At 48.6% G+C, this 21,784-nt stretch overlaps 2 protein-coding genes across 3 annotated transcripts in view; both read left to right on the top strand.

Moving 5' to 3' along the window:
* The window catches only part of LOC138814915 (transmembrane channel-like protein 7), a 30,773-nt gene extending 23,115 nt beyond the window's left edge, over positions 1-7,658 (top strand). The window contains exons 12-16 of one of the 2 annotated variants that reach the window (XM_070004025.1): positions 442-628; positions 1,376-1,506; positions 1,991-2,146; positions 3,944-4,022; positions 5,351-7,658. In XM_070004025.1, coding sequence (XP_069860126.1) covers positions 442-628; positions 1,376-1,506; positions 1,991-2,146; positions 3,944-4,022; positions 5,351-5,371 — 574 coding nt within the window. In that variant the 3' untranslated portion in view covers positions 5,372-7,658. Of the gene's footprint in view, positions 1-441; positions 629-1,375; positions 1,507-1,990; positions 2,147-3,943; positions 4,023-5,346 lie in introns of both variants that reach the window. The other variant, XM_070004024.1, reaches the window with a different exon arrangement.
* A 1,634-nt stretch (positions 7,659-9,292) lies between these two features.
* LOC138814914 (5-demethoxyubiquinone hydroxylase, mitochondrial-like) lies at positions 9,293-17,401 on the top strand. The gene is made up of 6 exons (XM_070004023.1): positions 9,293-9,420; positions 13,556-13,722; positions 14,705-14,819; positions 15,398-15,537; positions 16,138-16,206; positions 16,533-17,401. Exons 1-6 carry the CDS (start codon positions 9,348-9,350, stop codon positions 16,608-16,610), a joined length of 642 nt encoding a protein of 213 aa, XP_069860124.1. The 5' UTR covers positions 9,293-9,347; the 3' UTR covers positions 16,611-17,401.
* The last annotated feature ends 4,383 nt before the right edge of the window (positions 17,402-21,784 follow it).

Genomic DNA, 21,784 nt, shown 5'->3' with positions numbered 1-21,784 from the left:
TGACTGGGTTCTTGGCTTAGACTTCAGCTGTGCTGCCCACTCGTAGGGCGTGAATCCATAGCTGGGTCTGTGGATCTCGGGTACCTGGTCCTGAGGTTCGTGGAGGAAGCCTCTGGGGTACTGGGAAGGGGTTCCGGCCTGTAGCAGCATCCTTGGAAGCTGTTTCCTTCATGGAGGGTGGTTTCGCGCCAATGAAAATAGCCCTCAAAGAAGTCCCGAGCACTTGTACCGATGGCTTACTTTGTGAAGCTGAGACTCAGAGCCTGGTTTTCCTGAGACCAGAGTTCAGTAAATTCAGAGTATTTAAGAGCCGTATGTATTTCAGTGTATTATTTAAGACTTAGCCGTTTCGTGACAACAGCCTGGCTTTGGTGGGCTTGGCTTTGAGGCCTTCACAGACGCCTGTAGCCGAGGTGGGAGATGGTGTGGTTTGTGTTCCAGGCTCCTGGTGACCTACTGCTCCTCCTCGAAGTTGATTCAGTGCTGGGGGCAGCAGGAGTTTGCCATCCCGGACAATGTGCTGGGGATCGTGTACGGACAGACCATTTGCTGGATCGGAGCCTTCTTCTCCCCACTGCTCCCCGCCGTCGCCACCCTGAAGTTCATCATCATCTTCTATGTGAAGAAGGTAGGCCCATGGACTCCGTCTCAGAAATAACCGCACAAGCCGGGTGCCAGTGGCTCACACCTCTCATCCCAGCTACTCGGGAGGCTGAGATCTGAGGATCACAGTTCAAAGCCAGCCTGGGCAGGAAAGTCCCTGAGACGCATATCTCCAGGTAACCACCAACACAGCCGGAAGTGGAGCTGTAGCTCAAGTGGTAGAGCTAACTAGCCTGGTACACAAAAGGCTAGGGACAGCACTCAGGCCCAGAGTTCAAGCCTCAGGACCAGTAACAATAACAACAACAACAACCAAAGCAAAATGCCAGGCTGATGGCATGGCTTAAACACTAGAGCACCACACTTGGGTGGAAAAAGCTAAGAGACAGTGACCAGTCCTGAAGTTCAAGCCCTAGTACCAACACACACACACACACACACACACACACACACACACACACACACACACACACACACACTGCCACCTGTCATCATTTTTAAGGGCTGTACTTTCAGGGGACCATTCTATATCTAGCATTGTGTAGGTTGCCTATAATCTATGGCTGTGCCCTGAACACCCCCAATTCGTGTGTTTGGCCCTTTCTACTCTGTTTCATCAACACACTTTCCTGAAGCCAGAGTAAGCTGTGTTCCCTGGGGCCTGTATTTATGGACCACACTCCAGAGAAAACATCATGAAAAGGCGGGAGTGGCCTCACTGACTCTCAGGACTGCTGTACTCATTGCTCTCTCTCTTTTTTTTCTTCTTTAGTTGAGCCTTCTCTACACCTGCAGACCATCTCCCAGGCAGTTCCGATCATCTAACTCGAATTTCTTCTTCCTGTTGGTGTTGCTGATTGGCCTGTGTTTGGCTGTCATACCTCTGACCATCAGCATGTCCCGGTAAATAGGACTCCATCAGTTAGGCTTGGCTTGACTTGTTAATCCACCTACAGACACCACCTTGGCTCCATCTTGGCTTCAAGGTCGTGTGCGAGTTGGAGCTTTGTGGTTCCTCCTGGACTATGGAATTGGAGATGGCTGTCGTTGTTTGTGAGCGACAATGGCTCTTTCCCATCCCATCCTCTTTTCTGAAGACTTCTTGTTTAGTCTCTTGGGTTCTCCCCCCCCCCCCCGCCTTTGTTTCCTATTATCAACACAGTACATGGTCATTGTAAAAGAGTTAAAAAGTCTGACAGAAAGCAGAAAGACATATGAAATTGCCCTGTTCCTTCCAACTGAGTTAAGGGGTGGTCTTACATTTAGAAGATACCAAGTGTCGAGTGTGTTAGCGCATGCCTATCATCCCAGCTGCTCAGGAGGTAGAAATGGGACCCTAGGCCTGTGCGGCATGCCTCAGTCTGAGCCCCTGGGTCTGTCCTTGCAGCATCCCTTCCTCGAAAGCCTGTGGGCCATTCACCAACTTCAATACCACCTGGGATGTCATCCCCAAGATGGTGAGCACCTTCCCCAGCTCGCTGCAGTCCCTGGTCCGGGCCATCACGTCGGAAGCCTTCGCGGTGCCCTTCTTCATGATCATCTGGTCCGTGAGAAACTCCCGGTGGCTCCTGGGTGTGGTATACACATGTGTGCAATGGTGGCTCCATCTGGGAAACAGCGTGTTACTCAGCCTTCCCCCACTGAGACAGAAATACCAGAGAGAATCAACTTGGAAGGGGGAGCCATTTATTTTGGTGTTCCGTTTCAGAGGTTTTCATCTGTGGTCATTTGGCCCTATTGCTTTGGGACCATAGCAACACTGTACAAGTAGTATATAGAAGCCAGAAGCATCGCGAGAGAAACAGGAAATGCCCAGGGTCCTGATATCCCCTTCAAGGCCACACCCCCAACAACCTCTCCTCCCTGCAGATCCAACCACCTAAATTAGCTCCACCACCTCCCAGTACTGCTACAGGCTGGTCACCAAGGCTTCATCAAAGGCCTTGGGCATTCCAGATTCCTGCTGTACTTGACAAGCTCCTGAACTTATCCCAGCCTCAGTTTCCCTTCTGTAGAATGGCCATAATAACAGTCCCTGTGTCAGAGAGCAGAAAGATGATCCCCTATAAAGCACCTAGCCCCAGGCCTGGCTCATAAATCCCAACAAATGCTGCCTGTTGTTAATATTGCCGCCAACAGCTCCTTCCAATAGCTTGTTCTTTGAAGAAAGGAGGGGTTTGTGGTGTCGAGAACAGTGATCCGACAGTACCAGGCGGGTTGTTGATATCAGTGAAATAACTTGGGGTGGAAGGGGAGTGAGGGTCTTGCCACTAGCCTGGCCAAAATCTCCAAGATCTAGTGTTCCAGCTGCTGCTCCTGGTCTGTCCACCAGCTGTGTTTGGCTGGTGCCACCTAGTGGTGACTTTCTTACCTGATTTCAGTGTCAGATCTCCTGGCTGCTTGACTGGCTTTATCCATTCTTCCTGGGGGACACTGGAGAGGACACTGCCCTTCCCCTCCCTCAATTATTCACTGATAGTGTCTGTCCTTTCCTGGGGCCTGCCCTCTGGTCACCCCAGAGGTACCTTCAACCACCCCCACTTGGAGTGCACAAAAGTCAGGAAATAATCGTTGATCACTTTCAAATCAAAATTGAATTATCCTGCCAGGTGCTGGTGGCTCGTGTCTGTAATCCTAGTTACTCAATAGGCTGAGATCTGAGGATGGAGTTTAGAAGCCAGCCCAGGCAGGCAAATCATCTGTGCGATTCTTTATCTCCAATTAAACAGCAAAATGCCAGACCAGAGGATGTAGCTCAACTGCTTTAGTGCCAGCTTTGAGCTAGAGTGTGAGGCTGAGTTCTAAGCCCCAATACCAACACACACAATTTCAAAAACATAAAACAGTGCACAAATCAGACTCATCTGCTATGGCCAAATAAAACCACACAAGCCATTTGCTTTTTGGCTTGCCTTTTTTTTTTTTTTTTTTAGTATTGGGGCTTGGGGGTTGAATGCAGGGCCTTCTGTTTGCCCACTTGAGCCACACTCCAGGTGGTTCTTAAGTTTATTTCTCTCATAATCTCATGTTTTTTTGTCCAGCTGGCTCCCTGCTCTATGCTTCTCCTATTACAGCCATGCACCACCACACCTAGTTTGTTTTTTTGAAATAGGGTCTTGCTAACTCTTTTGCCTAGTCTGGCCTCTGGACCTAGATTCTCTTACCTCTGCCTCCCAAGTAGCTGGGATGATAGATGGGAGCCATAGTGTTTGACCCTTGCATTTCTTTTTCTCTAACAACAAAAAACCCTATTCCAGACAAAATGTGTTGGGCTGCTTTTTTAGTGGCAGGCGATGACCCCCGGCCCCCTGGTGACCCATCCGTCCATCTTGTCTTGCAGTCTCATTATGTTCTACTTCATCGCCTTGGCGGGAGCACACAAGCGGGTGGTGGACCAGCTCCGGGAGCAACTGTCCCTGGTAAGGAAGCCTGGGCTTAAACCAGACATTAAGCCAGGCATTAAATCAAACACCACAAAGCCCTGCTGTTTGCAGGATGGGTGCAGTGTGGTCATCCTGACTTCACTACTTCCTTTTCCCACCCCACTGAGGTCCCGCCCACTCATCCCCACCCTTTATTGCTTGTCCATTCACCCATCCCTCCGGGCCCCGCCCACTCAATCCAGGCCCCGCCCCTCCACCTCCACTCCAGGCCTCGCCCCCATCTTCACACTCCAGGCCACGCCCTCTTCTGCTGCATAACTTTCTGCTCACTCATATCCTTTATAGAGATAGGCCAAGGACTTAAAGGGGTTAAAGACACAAGATCAGAGCCAGGTGCTGGTGGCTCACCCCTATAATACTGCTTACTCAGGAGACAGATCTGAGAATCAAGGTTCGATGCCAGCCCCAGCAGGAAAGTCCGTGCAACTCCTATCTCCAATGAAAGACCAGAAAACTGGAAATGGAGCTGTGGCTCAAAGTGGTAGAGCGCTAGCTAGCCTTGAATGAAAAAGTTTGGAGACAATGCCCAGGCCCTGAGTTCAAGCCCCATGACCAACAAAAAATAAGAAAAGCAATAAGATCAGTTCTCATAGCTGTAATGGCTGCCAAGAAGGTGGTCAGTGGGCTGGTGGTCAATGGAGGGGTGAGGCTGGAGCAGGTATGATGGCTCCTAATTAAGAGGGGAGAGAGGCAAATGCTAGAGCAGGCGGTGAGCTGCGCATTTCTAGGGCGGGGTGGGGGCTGTGTGGCTGCAGAGCCAAGAAATCATGGGGCAAGGCCAGATGACATCAGCATACCCTGGGGGGACCTGGTAAGAAACTGGGGTTTTATGTTGTGTGGGATGGAAGCTAGACCTCTGTTCTCTTCACTCTCCTCTTTTCCATTCTCCCTCCCTCCTTCCCTACTGGCGTTTTGAACTCAGGGCCTTAGGCTTGTTAGGCAGGTGCTTTACCATTTGAATCACACCCTCATCCCTTTTTGATTCAATTATTTTTCAGAGAAGGTCTTACATTTTTTTGGTCCAGGATCCTTTTGTTTCTGCTTCCCAAGTAGCTGGGATTACAGGCATGAGTCACCCCACAGGGCCTGTCAGGTACCTTTGAGTAGCTGTGGTGGACAAAGAGGCTGGAGAAGGGGCTATACATGGAAGAGACAAAACCAAACCAGAGGTCCTTGCATTAACTTGGTGAATGAAATCTTCCCTCTGAGTCTCAGATTAATTTGTTAGGGAGAAATGATGGTATGTATTCTCAAGTATATGAAACACACTGTCCAACTCTTTCTTCTTCTTTTTTTTAAGGAAGGTCGTGACAAACGCTATCTGATCCAGAAACTAACAGAAGCTCAAAGGGACATGAGAAGCCAGCCGCTCTGACCATGAAGCCATTTCCGTGTCCCTTTTCAGCTGGCCCAGGGATTTTGTTGGACCTACCAAGTCCCCTGGGCTCTTCTTAATGGAAGCTAGCCATGGATGGGCTACCCAGTGCCTTGTTTAGTAATCTGACAACTTAGAAAGGCAGCTTGAAACCCAGGTCTTTACTTGGAGACCAGCTCAGCGACAGCTCTACCCCAAACCTCCTCCAGTTGTTCTAGCGTTTAGAACAAATCGAGGCAGAGAGGATTTTATTTATGTTGGTTATTTTTAGGCTTTTATATATATGTGTGTATATATATATTTTTTACAAGGTTGTGTTGTCTTTCAGAGCTAACCACAGGCCACCTGCTCCCGAAACTGGCTGATTCCTTTTTGAACCCATTTCTAGCTGAGGGACCCTCATGGATGGTTCTGAAATGGAACTTATAAATTTTAATTGTCTTTAATGAAGAGAAATCTCTGCATCACGACATTTGGAGCCAGGTGGTAAAGAATATGGAATGTCAGCCCCATGGGGAAGGAAGGGAGGACAGTTGCTCCTCAGGATCCACACAGCGATCCTGCCCTGCCTGTCCTCAGTGAAGCCCTGGGGATTGCCAAGTTGGCAGCCATGATTGCTTCTCTGTCTAGGCCTATTCTCCAGGGATTGCTGCCTTCAGCTGACAGATTGCCTGTGGCCTTCTGTTTCCCACCTCATCTAGCTCCATTTTTGAAGGACAGCTGATATGTCTGAACCAGGCTGGGAGAGGGCTTTTTCGTATCAGAGCTGTGGGTAAGACTTTGGGTTTATTTCCATGCCTCAGTGTTTTGGGGAGTGGATGACAGCTCCATCTACTCACGAGACCGGCCCATGATGCCAGACTACATAGGAGGCTGGCTTCCTAGATCCACAGTTGAAAGGGCGGTTGTTTTTGTTTCTCTGTGTGAACATTTTTAATGCACATGCCTTTATTTTACCAATGATTAAAGCAGACTATTATCTCAAGATATCCGTTACAGTAGAAACCTTATATAATAAATACCTCATTGTAAATGTACCCCAAATAGATTGTTCTGAACCTTTAAATAGAAGCCTGAGTTACTGTTTAATCTGCTTTGATTTTAATATTTTTAAATCTACATACTATAGTTTTGTGATGAATCATTTGTGTTTCTTCCATTCTGTAGCTCCAAACTTTGCATGGAATTTAGGGTTGTGTGTAATTTTCTTTTTCTTTTTGCCAGTCCTGAGGCTTGAACTCAGGGCTTGGGCACTGTCCCTGAGCTTCTTTTGCTCAAGAATAGCACTCTACCACTTGAGTCACAGTGCCACTTCCAGTCTTTTCTGTGTATGTGGTACTGAGGATCAAACCCAGGGCTTCATGCATGCTAGGCAAGCACTGTACCACTGAGCCACATTCCCAGCCCCTGTATGTAGTTTTCTAAACCATAATTCCATTTTCTAAGCATAATTCAGACCTCCCACCACCACTGCCTCAATAGCTACTTGTCCAGAGGAACAAAAAAGCTTGTTGTAGTTCATACATTTCTGTATATCTGATCCTTTCTTTCTTATGTGTGTGTTTGTGCTAGACATAGACTCGGGGTTCCTGGTGTAGATGTGCTGTACCGTTGAGCTACTTCTCAACTTCAGGGCAGTATTAACATGAGGTATTTTTACCTGTGAGACCAATGGACTTTTTGGCCTTTCCTGTCTTGTTGAGGTCTCTGTATCTGATTGGTATGGAATTTTGTCACCAAAGTCCATCCAGTCCTTACTTTATTTGCCAGTCCTGGCGTTTGAACTCAGGGCCTGGGCACTGTCCCTGAGCTTTTGCTCCAGGATAGCACTCATCACTAGAGCCACAGTGCCACTTCCAGCTTTTTCTGTTTATGTGGTGCTGAGGAACTGAACTCTCAGGGCTTCATACATGCTAGGCAAGCACTCTACCACTAAGCCACATTCCCAGCCAGGTCCTTACTTTAAAAACAAATTCTAATTGTTGGATTTTTTTGCCACGTGTGTGTGCACGCACGCACACACTATGCATAAAAAGTGACTATGTGTTGCTGTTTTTTCTGGTGTAAATCTGATAAATATGCTAATCGGAGTATGAGTTTTAGTTAACTGCTGCTAATTTGTATACCTCTTACTCAAATGTTTTTGTATATTTTGACAACCTTAAAAACATCAGGTGAAACCTGTATAATTTTTAACATGCAGCTCTCAAACAAGTGTGCATTAAACTACTGATGGATTAAAGTGTCTTGAAGGTTGTAAAATGTGATTTGTGTATACTTGAACTCACAGTCTTATCTGCTGTGGCCATAGAAAACTATAAGTGTGTTGAATTGTTCTTTGCCTTTTTCTATTAGAGATGGAGATGGAAGAAGTGTTCGATTCAGTCATCAGATGAATGCTTTTGTTAGCAATTGGTTACCTGGGACCTTTTCGCTCTACTCCACTGGTTCCCAGCTGGGGAGGGGAGAGACCCTATTGCACCAGGCTTTAGAAGGCAGAAACATAGCTCTAGTCTCCCAGGTTCTCCCTCTTGGCTTCAGACATCAGCAGTGTATTTGGTAGCTATTGTAGTCCTCAGCGTCCAGCAGCAGCAGTCAGTTTTCATAATGGGATCCTCAGGCCTATAGCATTGGGATCCTTTGCCCTGACACAATTCAGGCCTAGGTGTCAGAGACCCTTGGAACTTAAGGTCAAGTTCCAGATCTCTGGAACTCATTAATGACCTGGATCCAGTTTCTTATTTTCACTCTTCATAACCCTCATGATCTCCATCATCACCTCTGCTCTCTTGTCATTTCTGCCACAGCCATTTCTTGTCAATACTGCCAATGTCTCTACTGCTGCCCCCATTGCCACCAGTCCACCTCACTTTCTGCCATCCCTTCTTCCTGTTACCGGGTCAGCCTGCTATACTGATGATAAAAGATCAAAAGCAGGCATCTATAAAGGCCACTTGAGAAAAATGTAAGTGGGCCTAATGTTGCAACACCAGGGAATAACCCAGGAGGTTGTAACCGGTTCCTCACAAGGTGAGCTGAACAGCCTGTTTAGCCAGACAGGGGAGTATGTAAAGGTGTTTCTTTTTTCTTTTTTTTTTTTGGGGGGGGGGGGTCCGGCTGTGGGGCCTGAACTCTGGGCCTGGGCGCTGTCCCTCAGTTCTTCAGCTCAAGGCTAGCGCTTTACCACTTGAGCCACAGCGCCACTTCCAGCTTTTTTTCTTTTTGCTTATGTGGTACTGAGGAATAGAACCCAGGGCCTCATGCATGCAAGGCAAGCGCTCTACCACTGAGCTACCCTAAAGGTGTTTACATTGATCACAACACACTCCCTCTTGGTAATGAAGGGCTGTTTGCACCACGCAATGAATGGCCTTCTGCTGGGCCACAGAGTGAAGTGCTGCTATATTGCTAGTGGAGATGTCAGCATTTCACTTAGATTCACCAACGTTTGTGATGTAAAAATAGTCAAGGCTGTAGTCCATCAGACTCCCATCTCCGAAATCACCCGCAAAGGTCTGGGCTGGCCGAGTGGCTCCAGTGGCGCTGTGCCAACCCAGCAAGCAGGCGGCGCTCAGTTAAACTCCAATGGTGAAGGAAAATGAAAAAGAGACATCAGGAGCGGTCGCTCACGGTCCCGCGTCCCAGGACTTAGGTAAGAGATGTCTGTCGGGCAATCTCTGCACCTGCACTTTGGCATTCTCATCTCCATGGCAACCTTCACCCCAGGCTCATGAATGAGTGATAGATTTTCCAGCCAACAGGCCGTAACCATTCGTAATGTTCTACCAATAGAATGGAAGTACGGCCTAAGGGGCGTTCCCACGGGTACCAGGGCACGTAGCGCCTTACGTGTGCTTGCGTCATCATCCTGCGCCAAGGGCACGATTGGCCCGCGGCGCTCATCAGTGGCGGCTCTTATTCTGGCAATGAGTTGGTGTGGGGTGGCGGGAGCCGCCCCCGTGTGGCGGCTGCGCGCAGGCGCCTTGTGGAGCCCCTCAGGTAAAAGTGGGCGCGCGGTGGTAGCCCTGCCCCGGGGGTTGGCAAACCCGGTAATTTTCATTAGAAGCTCAGATCAGAGGTCGCGGGGGGGGGGGGGGGGGGCAGGGGAAGATGGCCTGCGTCACTGTCCTGCGACGGAGCTCAACTGACAGCCGTTAGCAGCGGGGCTGTCGCACTGGAGCGCGATGTTATTGGCTGTTCTGCCGTGACGTCACTGCAGACGTGCTGAGGGCCTGGCTGAAGTCCTAACAGCGCGCGGGGCCCGGTGCTCGGCAGGCCCCGCCTCCCGGGGACTCGTGGCCCCGCCCCTCGATGCCTGGCCCCCAGGTGTATCTGGTGAAGACGTTAAGGTCTTTCATACGCTGTCCAGGCCTCGCGAGGGCTGGAGGGAAGCGTCGGGTTTCGCATGGAGGGACGTTGGGCCGGATGCTGGTTATTACTATTATTTCTGTCTTTTTGTTTGTGCCGATCCTTGGGGCTTGAACTCAGGGCTTAGGCTCTGCCCCTGCGCTTTTTTTTTTTTTTGCTCAAGGCTGGCGTTCTACCACTTGAGCCACAGCTCACTTCTGGCCTTTTCTTTTTTTGGGGGGGGTAGTTTATTGGAGATAAAGAACCTCATGGACTTTCCTGTCCGACTTGGCTTTGAACCCTGATCCTTAGATCTCAGCCCCCTGAGTCACCAGCACTTGTCTTTTTTTTTTTTTTTTTTTGTAAGTATGCCATTTCAAGGGTTTGAACTCAGGGCTTTGCGCTTTCCCTTGGTTATGGATTGCTTACGACTGGTGCACTACCACTTGAGCTACCCCTCCAGTTTGGCAAACCTGGTTAATGGGGCATGGAATCTTGCAGACTTTTCTTACTCAGGCTAGCAATGAATAGCAATCCTCAGATCTCAGCCTCATGAGTAGCTATGATTGCAAGTATGAGACACTGTCTCCTGGCTTTCTTGCAGTCCGTTCTTCCTTCCTTCCTTCCTTCCTTCCTTCCTTCCTTCCTTCCTTCCTTCTTTCCTTCCTCTCTCTGTCTCTCTGTCTCTCTCTCTCTCTCTCTGTGTCTCTCTCTCTTTCTTTCGTATAATTGTACCAATTTTAAGATGAAACAATTTCATGGAAAGTAAGGTGGGTTAAGCAGAAAAGAAATGTTTATTGCCCCAAATGCATGATAACCATGAAGAATCAAGTTCTGACATTGTTTTAAATACTGTTGCCTGCCTAAGTTTAAGCTCACAACTATTTCCCTTTCTGTGAAAAGGAAAGAAGGGTGAGAGGAAGGAAGGAAGGAAGGAAAGAAGGAAGGAAGGAAGGAAAACAGAGATGAACACTGTTTAAAAAGGGAAAAGTTTAGGCCAGGTACCCAAGGCTCACACTTGTAACCCTAGCTATGCAAAAGGCTGAGAGCTGAGGATCGTGGTTCAGAGTAAACCCAGGCAGGAAAGTGCACGCAACTCTTATCTCCAATAAACTATTCAGAAAAAACTGGAAGTGGTGTTCAAATGGTAGAGCATTAGCCTTGAGCAAAGCTCAGGACAGTGCCCAGGCTGAGTTTAAGCCCCAAGACTGGCAAAATACACACACACACACACACACACACACACACACACACACACACACACACACACACACACACACACACACACACACACACACAAGTTTAGGATATAGTAGCTATAAATAGACACATTTTTTCTTGATGAAAATAATGGATTAAACCAGGCATCTGTGGCTCATGCCTGTAATCCTGGCACCTCAGGAGGCTGAGATCTGAGGATCTCAGTTTGGTGCCAACCCAGGAAGGAAAGTCCATGAGACTCTTACCTCCAATTAACCACCAGAAAACTGGAGGTGGAGCTGTGGCTCAAAGTGGTAGAGTACTAGCCTTGAGCAAAAAAAGCATAGAGACAGCATCCAGGTGCTGACTTCAAGCCCCATGACCAACCAAAAAAGAAAAGAATGGATTAGAGAGTAATTTAGGCTGGGTTTTGGTGGCTCACAGCCACTCTGGAAGTTGGGATTTGGAAGATGATCAAAACCAGCCCAGGCAGGTGTGTGTGTGTGTGTATTTTTTCTTGAACAAGTCTGCAGAGGAGGGGACTCTAAACTAGGTCAGTGCTCCTTTAGTGAAATTGTGGATGTTTAGTGGCTTTGAGTATGGCTCAGTGCGAGCGCACTTTCCCGGCATGCAGGAGGCTCTGGGTTCCATCTGCTGCACCTAAATAAAGATTGTCTGTAAAACTCCATATTGTAGAAAAGCATACAATTTCAGCAAAGCATACCACTTGAGCTTATATGCAAGCTTTTTTTTTTTTTTTTTGTCCATCCTGGGGCTTGAACTCAGGGCCTGGCCGCTGGCCCTGAGCTTCTTTTGCTCAAAGCTAGCACTCTACCACTTGAGCCACAGTGATACTTCTGGCCTTTTCTGTTTTATGTGGTAACTGAGGAATGGAACCCAGGGCTTCATGCATGCTAGGCAAGCACTCTACCACTAGCTACCTTCCCAGCTCCTGCTTTTTTTTTTTAGCGAAAGAACCATAGATATAGCAAAATGACTTCTCTCTACAATTGAAGTTAGCCTAAGTAAAAAGTAGCATTCCAATGGACATAGTTGTCATAGCATGAGAGCCCTAAGGCACATCTCAGGTGACACTACGAGGTCAAAGTTGACATTACAGTCATCCCTTGCTGTATTGTGGTTCACTTATTGTGGCTTCATTGAATTACAGACTTTTTTTTTAGTATATAAATAGTGATTCCTCACCTATTGCCAGAGTTACATTTCAGAGATCCCTGCAGTAGGTGAAAATCCTCGAAGTAACATTATGTGAGTCATGATATAGCTAGGGATGACTATCTAATGCTGCTGCTTCATAGATTTTTCACCTATTGCAGGATCTCTGGAACATAACTCCTGCAGTAGGTGAGGGATCACTGAGCCAACTAAAGAACCTGTCTCCATCAAAATGAGATGAACATGTTTCATTCTAAAGCCCTTCTCTTGCAGGAAAAAAACAAAACCAAAAACAAAACTTTTGAGATTTCTTAATGTAGGGCACAGGCAATATAAGGTATAACTGTCCAATCTTTTATTTTTTTTTTTATTTTTTGTCGGTTGTGGGGTCTGAACTCTGGGCCTTGGCGCTGTCCCTCAGCTCTTCAGCTCAAGGCTAGCGCTCACCACTTGAGCTACAGCTCCACTACTGGCTTTTTCTGCTTATGTGGTGCTGAGGAATCGAACCCAGGGCCTCATGCATAAAAGGCAAGCACTCTACCACTGAGCCACCTTCCCAGCCCCATCCAATCTTTTAATAAGTTTAAATCTAATCTGTACTGAGCTCACATTTTGGAGACCAGAGGAGTTTGGGACTGTGACAATATAAAACCTAAACTCTGAGGCTATACTTTCAAAATCAAATGTCCCATGAGTTCAAGTGGGTTTTTGTTGTTGTTGTTTTGTACCAATGCTGGGGCTTGAACTCAGGGTTTGGGCACTGTCCCTGAGCTACTTTTGCTTAAGGCTAGTGCTCTATCGCTTGAGCCACAGTGGCACTTCTGTTTTTTTCTGAGTAGTTTCTTGGAGATGTGAGTTTCATGGACTCTCCTGCCTGGGCTGGCTTTGATCCACCTTCCTCAGATCTCAGCTTCCTGAGTGGCTAGGATTACAGGCAAGAGCCACCAGTGCCCAGCTGGGTTAAAGTATTTTAAAAAGGTGGAAGTGTATGGTTTTCAGCCTTGGCTGTAGAAATTTGTACTGAGGCCTTTGCACAATATCATCATGGGCCAGTGGCCTTCAGATAGATTGGGGGCAGGAGACAGGGAGCATTGTTGTGTTGAAAGTTCTCTGGGACATGGCATGGATTTGGGTGGAAGGTGGGTGAACTGGAGAGCATGCTCTTATAGAAGCTGCTGTCATGTTAACTGTCCTTCCAAGTTTTGATAGTTGTAAAGCACAGAGGGGAACAGGACCTTTAGCTGGAGTTTTCAATGTTTTAGCACCACAGATTATAGAGAATATTCATGAGCCTGTGGCTCTTGGAGCTCGTTTGTAACCTTTGTTCCTAAGCCCCTTTTCTGTCTGTGAGAAGAAACATGGATTTTACCTCAGAGTAATGACTGACACTGTTTTGCATCCTCTGGACAAGGAGGCAGTGTTCGATTTTGCAGCTCAGGAACAACCTTAGGCGGTGCCAGTCGAGCAATTGTGGATCGAGTAATCCGGGTAGACCACGCCGGTGAATACGGAGCAAATCGGATCTACGCGGGGCAGATGGCCGTGCTGGGCCGCACCAGTGTGGGGCCGATCATTCAGGTGGGCAAATGATTATCTCTCAGCCTGGTCTCCTGCCCTGGTAACTACATCCCCTCATGATTCCCTAGAGACAAGCAAAGATGGGTGTTTAGGGGGGAGGAAAGCATCTTGTTCTTTTTATGGACAGCATATTGTTCCTTTATGGACAAAGCTCCAGTAGAGTATAGTGAGGAGAAGACACACAGTGGTCTCTGCTGTTAGCATTTTCTTATCAGAGCTGGCAGTGAAGGAAGATAATCTGCAGCCCACCTCATCAGGAGAAAGCACCGTGTCCAAAAGAGGTGCAGGAGTCCTGCTCCACCAAGCACCCTGACAGGGCCTGTGCAGTTCAGGTCTCTCTCCCTTCTACTGGTGGAGCCTGGAGGAAGTCACACCACACAACCTGTGTGGCTCTCACTGCCCTGTGGGCAGAGTCCACGTCAACGTGGGAGGAGTTGGTGCATTCCTGTAGAGCAGCTGGTGCCGTGCCATCCCTCCAGTCCATCCGTGCTACATTGTGAATTGAAGTCATCTCTAGATTACTGATGGCGCCCTGTGCTATGTGAAGTGCCTTCAGAGCTGCTGAGCCTCCAGTCAGGAAGCGTACCATCACTGAGGGGATAATAGCAGTTTGTGGGATGGAGGGTGGAAAGTCCCTGGACAGCACTGCTGTTTAGGACAGGCCAGCTGAGTACCCGCTGCTGGCCCTGCCTTCCACCTTTGATGTCAGGATGGATGTTGAAGCGGCTGGCTCTGCCCTCAGCTTTGGGCCATATCACCACCCAAGCACACGCTGGTCCCAGCACTACTGCAGACCGCTTGCCGACACTTCTCCATGTGGGAGGGAGACTTCTTAGCTGGCATTTTGCTTTCCACATTGATGCACCAGGCTCACTACCATGTTCTCTGCCTCCCTCTCACTGCCCAGTTCAGTGGCTCCGAGCTTCCTCCGGGGCAATAGGAGGCCTCCACCGAGGCGCCTGTCTTTTTGTGTCTCTTGCAGAAAATGTGGGATCAGGAAAAGGAGCACTTGCGCAAGTTCAGTGAGCTGATGGTTGCCTCCAGAGTCCGGCCGACGGTGCTGATGCCGCTGTGGACAGTGGCAGGCTTTGCCCTGGGTATGTCTGTGTGTGTGTGCACGAGCTCAGGGAGCCAGGCTGTGGAGCCCTTCAGAGACCCTCATCCCTTGTCCTCTCGTGGCCATACACAGCTGCTTATCTTTACTTGGTACTTTCCTAAAGTGAAATAGAACTTAATTGAATTTCCCTCTTTGTTTAACTTTCTGTAAGATGGAATCAGTGCTTTTTATAAATAGAAAGTACAACAAGACCTAATGGAACAGGGAACAAGCTAAAAAACAGCTCCTGGAGCTGGGCATGGTGGCACATGACTGCAATTCCAGCCCAGGGGAGGCTGAGACTCAGGAGGATTGTGCGTTCTGAGGCAGCCTGAGCTTCATAGGCAGAATCACAAAAGTACCTTGAACGAGAAGAGCATTCTCACCATGCACTTCAAGGTTTATCTGGGATGTGGTGCCTAGCTGTGAGGCCATAGCTGAAGACATTTCCTGTAGTCACAGCTTAGCAGGATGGTGTGAAATACGCTGTGATGGGGAGCAGAGCCCCCGAGGCCCATTCACCCCACGTGCCAGGGTACTGGGCCCTCATGGTCTCTCTCTCTGGATGACCCCCCACAGGGGCTGGGACAGCTTTGCTGGGGAAGGAGGGCGCCATGGCCTGCACGGTGGCTGTGGAAGAATCAATAGCACGTCACTACAACAACCAAATCCGGACTCTGATGGAGGATGACCCTGAAAAGCACAAGGAGCTGCTTCAGGTCAGGGGCTGCAGCAGATGGGGCTGCTCCAGGGGAAGAGGGCAGGGGAAGAGGGAAGAGTTGTCTTCAACAACTAGGTTGGCAACTCCTCCAGGCAGAGAGGAGAAGTGGCCTGCCCCGGTCACTGCTGGGCAGAGTGGGACCAGAACCCACATCTACAGAGCTCTGGCCTGCCTGTGTGCACCCACCTACCTACTGTTGATTGGCAGCTTTGACTGTGTCGACACATGCCCGTCCTCGTCCAGCAGAGGGCAGTGCACTCTTCCAGTTCTGTGATGTTGCTTTATGTGATGGGGTTGTGCTGTGTAGCTCAAGCTGGCTTTCACCTCCTGGCTTTCAAGCAGTTTCCCCCTGCCTCAGCGTCCCCAGTAGCTGGGTCTACAGACATATAACACCATGCTTGGCTCTCCAGGCTGTGCCTGATCTCTGGTTCCGTACCTGAAGTTTTCGGGGACACGGCCACAGCTATGTTTACTTATCCTGGGCTGCTGTCCCGCTCCCTGGGCAGAGTGCAGTCCTGTGTCCTGCATGACAGAGACAGCACAGCCCAAGAGGAGGCCCACACAGCCTCAGCCAGAGAGCTTTACTTTCCTTTAACAGGTGATTAAGAAGTTTCGAGATGAGGAACTAGAACACCATGACATTGGCCTCGACCACGATGCAGAACTGGTAGGGCTCTGCTGCTACTCATGCTGATTGGGGTTCCTTATCTGGAAGTTAGCTGGGAGTTTCTGTTCCAGAAAAATACATGTTAAAATAAGGCCAGACGGAAGGCAGGCAGTCACTGTGGGGAAAGCAAACAGGCACAGCTGTCCCACCCGGCCATGTTCCCAGGCTCGCCCCAGGAGCTGTCTCGCCTGCCCAAGACGCTCTGGAGGGGCAGATCTCACCTGCCTTGTTACCAGAAATGAACAAATGCCGCACTAGTGCTTTCTTGTGTGTACCGGGCGGGCTCCCTGGCAGAGCCTCAGCCCGGCCTTCTGTGTGTTTACCAGGCCCCGGCGTACGCCGTGTTGAAGAGCCTCATCCAGGCCGGGTGCAGCGCGGCCATCTACTTATCAGAAAGATTCTGAACTTTGTTCCCTCTCATGTCTGCAATCCTGGTGACTCACAGAGAAGGAAGTAGACACTTAGCATCGTGTGAATTTTGTTAATAAATTGTAAGAGTATTTTTTTTTTCATTAAAACTCCAGTGTGGGGCTAACATAACTTGAACAAGAGTGTATTAACAAGGTAAGTTCGGCTCCTTTGACTCCACATCTTTTGTCCATTGAAACCTATAACTCATGCCTGTGACTAGAAGAGAGCTGAGGATGTACCTGAGGGGCGGTCCAGGGGTCCCCCGGCTTCCCAGGCACTTGAGGTCCACACTGGAAGACATTTTGAGGGGGTCTTAGGGAGGCCCACAGGTGGAGGTTTAGTAGAACAGGATGAAGAAGGGTTAAAAGGGCCAAAGAAGAGTCAGCACATGGCCTTGTGGGTGGGAGGATTTCCTGACTTCCTGTGTCCACACCTGTTCCATCACCCGCAGCCCGAAATGGCAGTGCCAAATTACAAGCCCTGGCTGAGGTAATAACAAGAGGTAGGCTCACCCAAAACATGGGGACAGTAGGTATGGCCTCTCTGTACCCAGAAATGGTCCTTCATCGGAAAAGGAGGAGGGAGGGTGATGGGTGGGCCTCTTCACTAGCATTTTTTAATAGTTTCTTATTGTTATTATAAAGGTGATGTACAGAGGGTTTACAGTCAACACAAGTCAGGTAAAGAGTACATTTCTTTTTGGACAGTGTCGTCTCAATTTTCTAAATTTTTAATTGTTATTATAAAGTATTTGTATAAAGGAGTTATAATTCCATAAATCATGTTAGGACTACCATGCTTCTTGGTCAGAGTCACCCCTCTCTTCGTCTTCCCCCATTCCCCCCATTCCCACCCTCAAGTTCATTTTTTACACAGTGCCCATTTCATATAAGGACTGCATTTGCTTCCTGATTCTTCTTCTTTTTTTTTTTTTTTTTTTGCTTATGTGGTACTGGGGAATCGAACCCAGGGCCTCATGCATGCAAGGCAAGCACTCTACCACTGAGCCACCTTCCCAGCCATGCTTCCTGATTCTTCTATTCTACGTCCCGATTTCAATTCCTGAGCCTGCTCTTTGTAGTCCATCATGCATGAGGGCCCATGGGAAGGGACCAGCAGTGCTAAAAGGCGACAGGCGCCGTCCCTGCAGGCTGCTGGTTGGTAACAGCAACCCGCAGCCCCTTTCCCCGCATGCTGCTCCACCATGGCAGCCCGCCACGCAGCACAGCGCATTTGTCCTTCTCGCTTCTGAGAGGGAAAGGTGCCTCCTGCCTGCTGGTTCCCCCCAGCAGATTCCAGGGCGATGGATGAACAGATGCCCTTGCAGTATTTATTAAATAAGTAATGTGCCAGTGCCACCATGGGGCTAAGAATGATTAAGGTGTCTCCCCAACCTCCACTTTCATAAGTTCAGATTGGCCTGAGGCTCTCCTAAGGGAAGGGCAAGGGGAGGTCAGCTGGATTTTGGGGACCACAGACACTGTGATTCTGCAACTTATGGGATGACCCCCTGTCCCCTTCCCCCCACCCCACCCCTACTCCCTCACTCTGCCTCGGACTGCCATGGCTGTTGCCTCTTGGCTTTGTGCATTTTGTGTGTGTGTGTGTGTGTGTGTGTGCATTTTGTGTGTGTGTGTGTGTGTGCATTTTGTGTGTGTGTGTGTGTGTGTGTTGCCAGTCATGAGGCTTGAACTCTGGGCCTGGGCGCTGTCCCTGAACTATTCAGCTCAAGGCGAGCGTGCTACCATTTTGAGCCACAGAGCCACTTCCAGTTTTCTGATGGTTCATTGGAGATAAGAGTCTCATGGACTTTCCTGCCAGGGCTGGCTTTGAACTGTGATCCTCAGATCTCAACCTTCTGAGTAGCTAGGATTACAGGCATGAGCCACTGGGGCCTGGCTTTGTGCGGTTTTTAACCGCATCTTTCACCTGACACAAGTCCCTGCAGTGTAGCCAGGTCTGATCAATTCATCTCCACTTTCCAAATACAACAAAACGTGTTTGGACTCATAGATGCCAGAAAATGACAATACAAGTCACACGGACAGTCCTCCTGCTCTCAAGTGTCTGTCCTTCAGTCCTCCTGTCCAGCTGGATCCCAGCAGAAGCCTGAGAAGCCTTATCCCAGAATGCGCCTCCACCTTTCTTTCCCAAGTGCTTTTATGGGTGATGCTGTGGTTTGAACTCGGGGTCTCGCACTGTCACTGAGCCACACCTCCAGCCTCTCCTCCTTCCTTAACTGCTTGTTTACTTATAGTTGTTGTGTTTTGGTTTTTAAGGATTCCTTGATATCTTCATAATATTCTCCTTTAAAAAAAGAAAAAATGCTCCATGATCTAATTATAAGATGCTTAATCTTGGGTTTTTGAGTTTGTTTTGTCTTTCAAAAAAACACTTTTGCTGACACTGGTGGCTCACACCTATAATCCTAGCTACTCAGGAGGTTGAGATCTGAGGATCACAGTTCAAAGCCAGCCCTGGCAGGAACATCCATGAGACTCCGGAAGTGACACTGTGGCTCACGTGGTAGAGTGCTAGCCTTGAGCTGAAGAGCTCCGGGACAGCACCCAGGCCCAGAGTTCAAGCCCCATGACCAACAGAAAAAACAACAACAACAAAAAAACATACTTTTACAGGCTCTTCACCTTATAGAGGAATCCCCTAGCATAAGCCTCCCGGATGAATTGTGAGTCACAATTGAGACACAGACACACATGTCTGTGTCTGTGTACTGGGACTTGAACTCAGGGCCTCATGATACTCTACTACTTGAGCCATACCTCCAGCCAAGCTTCTTGCTAGTTAATAGCTAAAAGTGTTGTGGACTTTCCTGCCCAGGCTGTCTTTGAACCTCGATCCTCACTCAGCCTCTTAAGTAGCTAGGATTAAAGGTGTGAGCCACCAGCGCCTGGCAGCTTAACTATTTTTCAGATTGAGTTTGTGTTTTGCTTGGGTCTGACTTTGGACAGATTGTCATACCTATGCCTTCCACAGAGCTAAGAAATAGACCTGTAATATCATACCAGACTCATTTGTTGAGATAGGGTCTCATTAACTTTTTGCCTGGGCAGGCCTGACCTGCAATGTTACTGATCTCTACCTCCCATATAGCTGGGATTACAGGCATGTACCACCATGCCCAGATCATCTTATTTTTTGATATATTTTCAAATCAATTGCTGAGGTCAGTATACTTCACCTCTAAACAATCCAGCTACACATCACTGACTAGAATCCAATTTGTGTTTATGGGTTTTGTGAGGTGGATAAATGCACAAACCTGAAGCAGTGTTCTGTGAGTTTTGATGAATGTGTGATCCAGATTCTTATGTCAGTATAGCAGGCAGAATGCAATTTTCTTTTTCTAAGTGCTGGCTTTGAAATGTCCTTGCCCTGAAAGATAAGACTCCACTGCAAATTAGGCTTTATGAAAAATTGTCTTCATATATTTTATTATGCTCTCTTTGCCCCAGATGAAAAAAAACATCAAACAGGGGCCCAGGATTTTGGAAACAGCTAACTTGAAGCAATGTGCATGCACAAGCACGTGTATGTGTGTATATGTGTGGTGGGTGGGGAGGGTGGTTGACACTTCAGGCTTGGGAGGCATGGGTTCGAATCCTAGCCCTGCTACGTTCCAGCTATATGACCCTGGGCAATGAACATAACCTGCCTGTGCCTCAGTTTCCCTGTCGTTAAAATGGGGATACAGACAGAAACTACCTCTAAGATGGCCTGTGGCCTAGGGTACACTGAAGATGGATGGGGTGCTACCAGATGGGTGTAAGGGCTCCCAGCTGACATGCACTTGGGCAGCTATGGTAAAAGTTGACGGCTTGGGCTGGGAAGGTGACTCCGTGGTAGAGCACTTGCCTTGCATGCATGAGGTCCTGGGTTCGATTCTTCAGCACCACATAAACAGAAAAAAAAAAAACTGAAGTGGTTCTGTGGCTCAAGTGGTAGAGTGCTCCCCTTGAGCTGAAGAGCTGAGGGACAGCGCCCAGGCCCAGAGTTCAGGCCCCACAACTGACCAAAAAGAAAAAGAAAAAGCTGATGGCAGGTGGTACAGTGCTTGCCTAGCATGCATGAGGCTCTGGGTTCAACTCCCTGGTACTTCATAAACAGAAAATAAAAAGAAAAAATTTAAGCTGACGGTTGTTTCTGTCTTCTGTTTCTTCTTCATAATAACTCAGTTTTAGCAGGACACTTGAAATCTTGGATCATCGTATTTCCTCTTCATTGTTACTGTGGCCACAGAGAAGCAGGTATGGTACTGGACACGTTTTCTGATGGCTCTTACGGTGCCTGGAAGGGTTGCCTGGAATCACAGCATCTATTTTGTCAAATCTGTAGATGGCAGAGAAGAAAGATGAAAGGAATGGGGTATTGTGGTTGAACCACTGAGTTAGGCAAGCAAGCAAGCCTTAGATCACTTCATCTCCACTCCCTGTTATATAAGATAATGTTTTGTTTAAATTAGACTAGCCACCTTATTCCAATGCTGACGTGAGAGCATATTGTCAACAAAGGGCCTGGTCCAGAAGCTGTTCTTACATATGGCCGGTTGTCCACTCTGCTCACCCACCACATCTCCCCACACATCCGGTCTGAACAGAGAACATGCCACTCTGCTTCTTCAAGAAAAGAACTGCTAAGCTCTAGGAGACTTTGGGTACCAGCTTAGAGGTCACCCCTGATCCACTTGCCCTATAGGTCCACCCTGGGCCTTGGCTGCTTGGAGAAGGCCTAATGCCAACCTGCTCGGTTTGCCCAGCTGGGCAGACCCAGCCACAGCCAGCCTCCACCCAAGACCTGGAGCTCCCTGCAGAAACTTCCAGCGGAGGAGGGAGGGGGCTGTGCTGGACTTAGGGAGCCCGGACTTTTCCACATTGCCCTGTGGGCTCAGTGTGACTGTTCAGTGCTTGCCCTCGTCTTTTCTTGGCTTTTGAGAATTGAAGATACTCCCTGCAGCCTTGTAGGGGACAGGGTCCAAGCATGAGAGCTGCTAGAGAGCTCTCTTTGGGCCTTGGCTCCATGTCTCTAATCAGGGCCCACCAGCGTTTCCTTGGCCTCTGCTTCCTTGGGACCCAGAAATGCCAACCCCATGGGGCAAGGAAAAGACCATCTTGTGACCTCAGGCCCCCATTGGGAGTTTTAAGGGTCGTGA

The sequence above is a fragment of the Dipodomys merriami genome, unplaced genomic scaffold, assembly GCF_024711535.1.
Source record: "Dipodomys merriami isolate MVZ:Mamm:240054 unplaced genomic scaffold, mDipMer1.0.p SCAF_62, whole genome shotgun sequence".
NCBI classification, from domain to species: domain Eukaryota; kingdom Metazoa; phylum Chordata; class Mammalia; order Rodentia; family Heteromyidae; genus Dipodomys; species Dipodomys merriami.
The sequence above is the reverse complement of the archived record's forward strand: the minus strand, read 5'-3'. Positions and strand labels throughout refer to the sequence as shown.

Coding starts and splice junctions, on each gene's coding strand:
- LOC138814914 (XM_070004023.1), top strand. CDS start 9,348: ATGAGTTGGTGTGGGGTGGCGGGAGCCGCCCCCGTGTGGCGGCTGCGC. Junction 13,723..14,704: donor GTGTGGGGCCGATCATTCAG/GTGGGCAAATGA, acceptor TGTCTCTTGCAG/AAAATGTGGGATCAGGAAAA. Junction 14,820..15,397: donor AGTGGCAGGCTTTGCCCTGG/GTATGTCTGTGT, acceptor GACCCCCCACAG/GGGCTGGGACAGCTTTGCTG.